Raw genomic sequence first — 9,906 nt, forward strand, 5'->3', positions numbered from 1 at the left:
ATGTGATTCTTATAATACCACATCCAGCTGCTATATTCTACAGTAAGATGGTGACACGTCTCCTTTATCATTTATTTAAACATACAGAGGCAAATATATTTACATAAAATAATACACTTCTTGCTTCGTACATTCAATGGAAGCCGCTGGAGACTATTGTCGATTCCTCCTCCCCACCCTCACCTTCCTCAGGTTTCAATGGACCTCTGCAAGCTGGGGTGAAGAAAGAAATAGATGATAAATAGATTGTTTCCCCTAGCTTTGTTTTATTTGCCTATCCTTTTGATGGCATTGTTACACAGCCCACAGTGCCACCACCTGGCCAAACATTGTAACTGTGGTTTCTCAAAACTATACATTAAAATACAATGCCATCTGGTGGCAATGATAATGGCCTTAAAGGGTTAGAAAAAACACCTTCGAATGAAGCTTTTCTTGTGATGTCTATTCCAGGCAGTTTGTGCGGTACAGAGTTTCTATAGCGGCAGCTGATTCACTTTACTGGGTCCCCTTTGATCAGCGTCTTGCACTACAGGAAGTACCAGTAGTCTGATTTTGAGACTTTCAACAGAATCACAATCCCATGTATCTATTACTTATCTTTTTAATCACACGTCTTCACATGGCATTTGATCACGGCCGTTATTTGTATCATAATAAAAAAAATAAGCGACAGTTCCACTTAACTTTTATAACGCCTGATACATTGCAGCCAAAGCCATTACCAAAGCATCTCGAAACCTGTCTAATCTATTTCACCGTTCCTGTATCTGGTGTGTACGGTAACTGGGATCGGTGCATCACGCACCAATTCCACATGCTTGTTCTGCGCAACGCTGGTCCATCAGGTTTAGTAATAGAAAGCGCAGTGATCGATGGAAATGGTGTCACTTTGTAGGATTGTTATTTTAACACCGATACAACACACGGCTCATCATGTTAGTTAGACAGTACTTTTTAAAAGATGAATGTTATAAACAGACACACTGTGTGCACTGCTGTAAGATTAGTTCGATACTGTAACCTGTGCCTTTACGTGCGCATGATGAGGGGATTGATTAGTCTTCCCTTGGGGGTGAAAGTGCAGAGTTCAGCCTCCCATCTCACTGCGGTCCTTCAGCGAGATCTGTACCGGAGTAGAAAGGAGGGAGATTTGTTTTGCTCTCTATTTTTTAATTGCGTATATGTTGTATTGTTTTGATTCCTTTTTAAGTTGCGCGCCCTGTGGCATAGAGCGAAGATGCAGGACCTGCTTGCTACTGTTGATCATATTAAATTCGATCTGGAGGTTGCTGTGGAGCAGCAGCTGGGAGCACAGCCCCTGCCGTTTCCTGGCATGGACAGTGAGTTAAAATTTAAATAAATAAAACAACACCACACGGCTCAACAATCTGCACATACGACAGATGTACACGAATACTGCAACGATCGTATTCAAGCGAGTACAGTACGCGCTCAAACACAACTGAACAATAAAACATATTTCAATTATAGCTTGTGTAGTTGGCGGTGATGCACCTGTGTAAATTCTAATAAAACTATGGATGGACTAGTCTCCGTTTCATTAATTGTTTAAAATGAGGAGTGGGTGTTCCGTTTAAACAAACAAACGCTAGACTGTGGTAACTCGAGGTCCAGTTTTGGTACCACACATACAGTAGGAATAGGAACACATTGGTTAACATTACTGCTTGAAAAAAAAAAATTACAAACTTAGTGCTGACGGGTTTACGATATGTATATTAAACACGCATCAAATCTATTTATTGTTGTTGATTTAATACTTTGATTAAAAAAAATGAACGGTACTGAAATGCTTTCCAGTATGTTATATTGTACAGTATGTGTTATCCCCTCCTGCAAGTCTAATTTATCATTTGTTTCTTCAGAATCTGGTGCCGCTGTGTGTGAATTCTTCCTCAAAGCGGCATGTATAAAAGGTAAATCAGTACCTATATGTGTAAATCTACACACGCGTACACACTAAAATGCCCCGAAAAAGCATTTAAAATACAGGGAAAGTTACAGTTAATAGTAATGTGTTTTTCTCTATCAATATGCTGTGTGGTTCACCAGTACAATATAGACCACCTGTTACCAGTCAAGAACGATTTGTTTACGTTGAGCAAAGATATTGTTAGCTGTACCATTCTCTATACTGTAGACATGCATTTGCTATTTTCATGAAATTCGATTTTAAACTCCCAATCATATCGTCTGTATCAATACTGGCCGACATGAGTAACATTCTTTTGTCAAGCAATTCTACTTCTGTGTCTTGTGGTTGAAACGTGTGTCAGATAATTAGACCAGTTGCTGTTTTTTTTGGGGGGGGGGGGTTGTAAATAGAGGTTGTAGGTTATACTCTGTATAAACGAGGGTTTGCTGTGTTTCTGTGGTTTTGTTTTTCTGCTAACCCTATCCCCTCTTGTCCCGGTTGTTTGAAGGAGGCATGTGTCCGTTCCGACACATCAGTGGAGAGAAGACGGTGGTGTGTAAGCACTGGCTGAGGGGGCTGTGTAAGAAAGGAGACCAGTGTGAGTTTCTACATGAGTATGATATGACCAAGATGCCAGAGTGTTACTTCTACTCCAAGTTTGGTAAGTCTGCCTCCTAGGGTTCAGCACTCTTAGCCAGCAGTAAAGCTTAGTCACCTGCATAGCTTAGGTACAGAGGAAGAAGTACTGTAGATTGGTACTTGCAACCACAATTGAGTTTGATAAGGTGATTATTAACGGTTTCTGTATGTGCAGGGATGGAATTCTCATTGCATAGCAGTTTGATCCAGTCCTAGTTTTACTAGGAGTTATCATTGTGTTGTTCTGGTTTTCACAGGAGAGTGCAGTAATAAGGAGTGTCCGTTCTTGCACATTGACCCCGAGTCAAAAATCAAAGACTGCCCGTGGTACGACCGAGGATTCTGTAAACATGGTACGAGACTAATTACTATCCAGTGTGGATGTACTGCCTTGACGAGCAGTTAAGTTGCTCAGCAGTAATTGCGCTTCTGCCTATAGAAGGCTCTGCTCTGATTGTGGTGTTGCTGTGATTGGAATCCCCCCAGGTCCCCTGTGCAGACACAGGCACTCTCGAAGATATATCTGCGTCAATTACCTGGTCGGGTTCTGTCCTGAAGGGCCCTCCTGTAAACATGTGCAGTAAGTACAACGTTTTATAACATGTACAGCAAAACTGAATAGAAATTCCAGTTAACTAGCTAAAGCTTAGCAGATTTATAGTTAGAAAAATTATAACAGTGAGTAAATCTATCCCTTATCATCTGTCTAGTCCTCGCTTTGAGTTGCCAATGGGAACAACAGAACAACCGCCGTTACCTCAGCAACCGGCGATGCAGCAGAAAGCACGGAACCTTCAGAATGTAAGTAGAACTTTCTCAAGGAATTACCTGGTGTGGTGTTCACGTCAAGGGAAGGGGCAGCGAGTGAAGCAGGACTGAAGTTGAGTAATGAACTGGTCAGTAGCAGTCGTACAGGGATGCCTTATGCAATGCAATTCACTTGGATACTTTCAACTTTTTTTCTTTTAGTTTCAGCAGCAAAACGTTACTCCAATGATTCAGAGGTCATCGTCCTCCCTGATTCAGCTCACAAGCACCAACATCACCTCCAACCAGCAGAGGATGCCGCAGGGGTTTGGAGCCATGCAATACCATGGCAACAGCACAGGAAGCAGAGGGCCCAGACCCCTGGAGCAGGTCACCTGTTACAAGGTAAGCACAGTCTTATGTGTGCCCCTTGTGGTGGACTGGCTTAGTGCAGCGTGTCAAAGTACTGTACTATAAAAAACTATTTGTCTACACAGCCATAATACATTTTGTGTTCCTTTTCCCCTGGATTCGTCCTAACACTGTTTTTTCATCTGTACAGTGCGGTGAGAAGGGGCACTACGCAAACCGATGTACCAAAGGACACCTGGCATTCCTGAGTGGGCAGTAATTAGTCCTCGCTGGCCTGTGGAACCTGAACTCTGGAAACAGTCACTGGAGCGCAACACGCTGCCCAAAAACAGTTTCTACATCGGTCCCGTTTTCAGGGGACCCCTTTTTATTTTAAAGAGGCAGTGAACCCTTTTTAGTTTCTTGTGTCTGTCCCTGTGAGTAGTTCACAGTCAAACAGTTTTGTCACTTACAAGTTGCCCCTTTTGAAAAATACCAGCTGCCTGCAGGTAGAGAACAGTAGCGGACTGTCAGGACTCTTGCTTTTTAGTTTGTAATAGTGGTGGTTGATGCAGAGTTAGTCAGAAGTTTATTAATGGTTGTTAAGAGAATACAGGCGTGAGTATGCCAGCCTGATTCAGTTCCATTGCCATGCACTTAGCACAGCTGCATGCATGGAGTAGAGTGGAAGCATTCTTTCAGGACTTTGGGTGACAGTAAGGATAGCAGGCAGTATCTTACATTTACTGGGATTTGTTTTAAAGCTTTGCTTGGTATTTTATTATGTGCTTAGATTGTTGCAACCCCTGGGGCATCCAACCTAGAATCACATGCACTGTCAGCCAAAAAAAAAAAAAGAAAAAACACTTTGGTGCCTTTTTACTTTAATTATTTTTCAAGACCTGTGCTTCTTTTCTGTTCTGGTAATTTACAGCGTGTTAAAATAAAGCTAACCCACTAGCCACAAGGCAGGCAAGCAAAACCACAGCCCAGTAAGCACAAGCAGAAAAACAGAATTGATCGCTGCCATCTGCTCCATTTTAATATTGTTTTATTTGCATGTGTGTCTGTTTTTATTAGTTTTCTTATGTATTTCGGTATAGCACCCAGGGCACCAGTGGCGAACTGCTGTAACTAGTTTTTGACTGGGATTTTAACTTGGCAGTGTCGCCTAGCCTGCAAAAGCATTTACAGCCAGGATCCTAAAGTGACACTTTTCTGACCTCCCTTACTGCTCAGCCATTGGTCATTGTCTGAACTTGTGGAAAAGGCTGGTTTGTATTGGGGTCATAAACAAGGAGTGTGAACGCAGGTGCATTTTAGTAACAATCTCAAGCTGCAATTCACAAGACAGCTACTTTTCTTATATTCTCATTGATGGTTGACAGTACTATTGAAAAAGGTAACAAAAGGTGCAGGAAAGCAGAAATAATGTAATATAATAAATGTTACCCTAGTTTTCTTTATTAACCATTTGCTTTTTTTTTTTTTTTTTAATTGGCATCAGATTGTTGCTTTTGTTTTTGCTGCATTTTCTGCAATGCCAGAGCATGATCTCTTCATTTTTATTCAGTTCAGTACAATAGCCTGTGTTTCCAATTGCTTGTTTGATCAAATTAGCCTAGGCTTAGTATGACCAATCTTAAGGAATGGGTCTTGTAATGTAAGACTTTGATAAGACCTCCCGTTTTAAAGCACTTGCTCATTTGATGGCAAGGCTATCTGCAGACTGGTATTTGCTGTGAGCCAATACAGTAGCTCGGAGTCCAAGCCTTCAACAACCTGTTTGACCATGTTATCCGCAGTGTAAGTTATCTCAAAATGAATGAATAAGAAGTATTGCTCATATCCCCCGTAATGAGCCAAGAGTCATATGTGTTACGTAATAAGAGTAATAAATTCCACAAGCTCTGTAAATGGCATACCTGAGAACTTTATATGGTGACCAACACCAAAGAGTGTCAGACTGCTTTGCAGAGCCGAGAAGAGGGACATTCAGACTTGCAGGTAAAGGATTTTTTATGTAAGGTAAAGAAGTACTGGCAAAGCCAAATGTTTTTATGGATTGATGAAGTGCTTGTTCTTTTCATGTTTTTTAATTAAAGAATATTATTCCAAAATGAGTTACGTATTCCTTTTCATTGTTAAAATAACCTGCCAAACAGGGCATTCTTCATGCCTTGTGAATTAAAAAAAAAAAAAAAAACGTAATTCACAAATCCATTTTACTGTAATGGCAATTAATTTTAAATTATTGTGATGTCACTTATTAGCAAAACCGTTATTTGTGTGTTGAAGCAGTAACCTAAAATTTATTTTTATAACACTGAAGTAATTTTTTTTTTTTAATTTGAGTACCATAACTGTTCTCAAAGGCTTCTGTCTTACTAAGTGTTATTAAATCCAGCAGTGCTAGATTGTGCCAGGGTTTTCCTAATCTGAATAATATAGATCCACACTTCCGATCCATTAGTTCAGTTTTTAGAGATGCATTGGGACCTTGGTGTCTTAGTTATGTAACTACCATTTGGATGTATTCTAATCAGAAAATAGGCAACTTCAAAGCACATGGTGGTGCCTCTTTTCCATTTTATAAACTCTGAATCATTCACTGGATTATGTTTCTAAAGCACATACAAGAGACATCATATTGCTTATTAATGCATTTCAGTTTTGTAAACACATACACAGCGTATTAAATTATATACTTTATTTTGTTTCTTGGTCACACATTTTTCCTCGTAGACCATGACAACACAGAACACTAACAAGCCAAGGTGTTTATACTGCTGTAGCCAAGGTGAACCAGCTTCAGAACCAGTGGAATTACTTGAAATCCAGTGCTTTAGTGGTACTTCCTCCAGCGGTCATGTTCTTTAAGAAATGGAAAAAAACAATATTAATCAACTGCTTTAAATTAAATATCATCCACAGCTTTTTTTGGTAGTAGATATGATAAATAGGACAGTCAGAAGGTATCAAAATACGCATTCTTGATCTGAGAATATATAGTTGCTATGAGGTTTGTATCTGCTATATTTACTGTAAAACATGTTTTAATTTAGTGCAGATAGAAAGAAACATTTTAAAATATGAACGGTCACATTACGTACAACTAAATTAATAAAAAAAGGAGAAGAGCTTACTGATATGGTCATACTCCCAGATGTAGCTCAAGACAACGTAACCTGTGAGCAGCATGGCAACACCACCGATGCCCCCCCTCTTCACATTGATGTACTTGTTGTAGAATCTGTCATGTCCTGTAGTTGCAGAAATAATTATGGGTAAAATTAGGCAACCAGCAAATTTCAACTGTTTTACCGAAAATAGAAAATGACAAAATAAAAGCCACAACTTCTAACAAGGAATGCATGTCTTTGCCAGGTATATATTTTAAAAAATAAATAGATAAATAAGTCTGCAAGAACCTCCTAACTCAAGTGCACCCAATGCTTTACCTCTGCGTACAGCAGACAGGATTCCATTGGGAGTGAAGTCCCGAGTAGCAGCCCAGTTTGGGAGCTCTCCCAGCTTCACATCCATGAGCCTCCTCTGTGCAATGGGCACTGCAAGGAAAAATAGGGTTGGTTCGAGGGCGGAAGGGCATGAAGAATCTCCACAGTACTTAAAACAATTAACAGATCCGTGGTACATTCGTATTCAGTTTGAAGATCAAATACAGTAAACGTGTTCTTTCTTAGCTCCAATTTGTTTACCATCAAAAACATGTATTACAAATATATCTAGATATTAAAAATACACATGAAACAAATGTTTACGGTAAATTCATGTAAGTAACAAAGCTTAGTCCTGCTACAAACGAACTACTCGTGTATTGTCCCTTTAAGCATTTACTAATATGAGATCTGAGATACTGAACTGGAGCTTCGCTGAAGACTTACTATTTCTGCACTACATCTCTGTTTCTTCAACGCTGTCATATAACTCTCTGTGAAATTCTCTATTTGAAGAGTCTATGCGAATTTCAAGGCCTGCATATAATATAAATACAGTACACACGGGTCTTCTGGAGAATACCTACTCTGATACAGCAGCTACACACGGAAACATTAGGAAGGGGTGCTGCCACCTAGAAAAAAGAATATGCATCTACAACTGCGAATGTTAAATCTTTACTTTGATAGCAATCGTTTCCTGGGTCTTTATTTTTATAATCTCAAATGCCTGAAAAGACCTTGACTTTGACTCCCAATCGGCCTCCATTTCGAGGTTAATTCCGATTCCAGTTTTAAAAATAAAGACCTCTGCTCATATCTACTTCTTAAAACAAAACCCACGCAGTTAACCTGTACCGCAACAAAAACGAGCACACTTGCTTTTCTACTAAGATAAACACATATTTTCAGCAGCGAAACCCTTACCCGGTTTATCAGCCATCTTGCTTGCAGTGTGTCATTGACGCCGAACAGCATCCTGGGAGTAAGGTTAAGGGAATTTCAGAAAGGATTCTGGGAACGAGGTCAAATTGATAGGACCATAAAAATACACCATTGAAATAAGGGCAACTTGTATCTGAGGCTGCTACCATTACGATAGTTTTTCAATAGACATTTGACATTTTGACATCATTAAAATTTAAAGGCTCCGTTTTCATACATTTCTTAAATACAGCGTGACAAATGTTGCAAAAACATTCAATAAGTATCACAAACCAATAGCTACCAGAATTTAAAAAAAGTGTACTGAAAACGATTACTATGGCTAAAAGCAAAGCAAAGTGCAGTAAATGCTATTTATATCATACACGGAGCGAGTATAACCTCTTAAAGCCTTCTGTTTTCGGGTGCAAGCAACACTGCTGTAGGCTGCTTGTAGTTTAATAAATAACTGGCAAAGCATTCCAGTTTACTGCTGTTTTGTCTGGACACAAATTACTCTCCTGTCGCCACTGATTGCCAGTGCAAAGATTTCCACTTACAGTTTCTCCTGTTTTCAGGACACCACAGAACATCTGTCTGCAAGGCCTGCTTTATATTCTCAATCCCCTCCATCAGTATACCTTACAATATCCATAGAACTCTGATGTCTTAGAAGACACCGATAGTCTCGCATGTCATATGTGTTGTATATGGATGACAGAAATGTGACGAGGTTCAGTGGATGAGTCTATGCTTCGTTTTTAATGAACGCTTACTTTGTGAAGTAACTCGTGTTTCAAGCTTCACTGAACAGGTAAAACCATATTATACACCTGCCTTCAATAGTCCTGAGAAGAACGGACTGCATGCCGTGTACCTGCTATTTCTTCAAGAGAAACTTCCAGGTGTAACCACTAGAGGGAGATATCAGGTTCAGACAGGCGTTAAAACCTGCAAGTAACACAATACCGCAGGCCTCTTCCATAAAGCAATACTGTGCTAGTGGGATGTGCTCTGGGGTCCTGTGCGTTTAGTTGCATGTTGTTTCTTCGTGAGAACTGGCAAGTATAACAAAAGAGCACGACTACAGAAACTCCATAGCAACAAAACAAAATACCCTACAAGCAACTAGTTTGCTCCTTCATTTATACCGTTAAAAATGCTTTATTCTTTTCAGAACATTTGCGTTAGCACGGGCTTCAAAATAAGACCCTGACCTTTATTTTTCTAGTACAGTTACAGTTCTTCTAACCACAAACCTGCCAACTCACATTCGCCCCAAAGCGACCCCTGAAATTCTCAAACTTGACCCCTAAACCTAACCCCCACATTCTCAATCTTCTCTCCTTCCCCTGCCCAAAGGGAACATTTCTGGTCTCATGGTTACAGCCAGGATTTGAAAACTGTTTTGTGACTGTGAGCCATGAGAGAAAACTGACTTCAGAAACGTGAAAGAATAATAGATGCTGCTGGGGGTGTATCGTTGCCCGTCTGTCTCAGTGGGGTGCAGCAGTAAGAAATTAAAGTCATAAATCAACTTCAAATTCTCAAAAAGAGATTGAACACAAAACTTAAAACTAGTATTCCATTTGACAATGTTATGCAATATTATGCTTACATGATGTGTCTGGCTATCATATATCCAATCCTGATTTTTCACAGCAGTGTATTAACTCAATATTGATTGTTCTGGCAAGATGAATCTGCAGTAATTTAGCACCCAGCTCTAACTAGAAGCTAGATACTGTGCAGCACATAACAACCATTACACACGTCTTGGCTACAATGTTATACTCCCTATAACATACTTCACATGAAAGCAATACCACATGCTATGGTGTTCAAATA

The 9,906-nt window shown here is 39.8% G+C and overlaps 2 protein-coding genes across 2 annotated transcripts; one reads left to right on the top strand and one right to left on the bottom strand.

Annotated features, from left to right (window-relative positions):
* Positions 1-1,067: 1,067 nt before the first annotated feature.
* On the top strand, positions 1,068-5,796 carry LOC117418012 (cleavage and polyadenylation specificity factor subunit 4). Its single transcript, XM_034030510.3, has 8 exons — positions 1,068-1,343; positions 1,890-1,940; positions 2,448-2,600; positions 2,836-2,931; positions 3,065-3,158; positions 3,289-3,379; positions 3,548-3,730; positions 3,888-5,796. The coding sequence occupies exons 1-8, from the start codon at positions 1,241-1,243 to the stop codon at positions 3,954-3,956; spliced, it is 840 nt and encodes a 279-aa protein (XP_033886401.3). The 5' UTR covers positions 1,068-1,240; the 3' UTR covers positions 3,957-5,796.
* Positions 5,797-6,371: 575 nt separating this feature from the next.
* Positions 6,372-8,178, bottom strand: LOC117418579 (ATP synthase subunit f, mitochondrial-like). The gene is made up of 4 exons (XM_034031758.3): positions 8,062-8,178; positions 7,138-7,245; positions 6,823-6,939; positions 6,372-6,550 (listed from the first exon to the last, which is right to left on the bottom strand). The coding sequence occupies exons 1-4, from the start codon at positions 8,075-8,077 to the stop codon at positions 6,522-6,524; spliced, it is 270 nt and encodes an 89-aa protein (XP_033887649.1). The 5' UTR covers positions 8,078-8,178; the 3' UTR covers positions 6,372-6,521.
* Positions 8,179-9,906: the final 1,728 nt, after the last annotated feature.

This window comes from Acipenser ruthenus, chromosome 13 (assembly GCF_902713425.1).
Source record: "Acipenser ruthenus chromosome 13, fAciRut3.2 maternal haplotype, whole genome shotgun sequence".
Lineage (NCBI taxonomy): Eukaryota > Metazoa > Chordata > Actinopteri > Acipenseriformes > Acipenseridae > Acipenser > Acipenser ruthenus.

What these genes read in the sequence shown, in the direction of transcription:
- LOC117418012 (XM_034030510.3), top strand. Translation starts at nt 1,241, where the DNA reads ATGCAGGACCTGCTTGCTACTGTTGATCATATTAAATTCGATCTGGAG. An exon ending in CAAAGCGGCATGTATAAAAG is followed by an intron (nt 1,941 to 2,447) that starts GTAAATCAGTAC and finishes GGTTGTTTGAAG; the next exon opens with GAGGCATGTGTCCGTTCCGA. An exon ending in AGCAGGTCACCTGTTACAAG is followed by an intron (nt 3,731 to 3,887) that starts GTAAGCACAGTC and finishes TCATCTGTACAG; the next exon opens with TGCGGTGAGAAGGGGCACTA.
- LOC117418579 (XM_034031758.3), bottom strand. An exon ending in CCTGTCTGCTGTACGCAGAG is followed by an intron (nt 6,940 to 7,137) that starts GTAAAGCATTGG and finishes CTGCAACTACAG; the next exon opens with GACATGACAGATTCTACAAC. An exon ending in CTGGGAGTATGACCATATCA is followed by an intron (nt 6,551 to 6,822) that starts GTAAGCTCTTCT and finishes CATTTCTTAAAG; the next exon opens with AACATGACCGCTGGAGGAAG.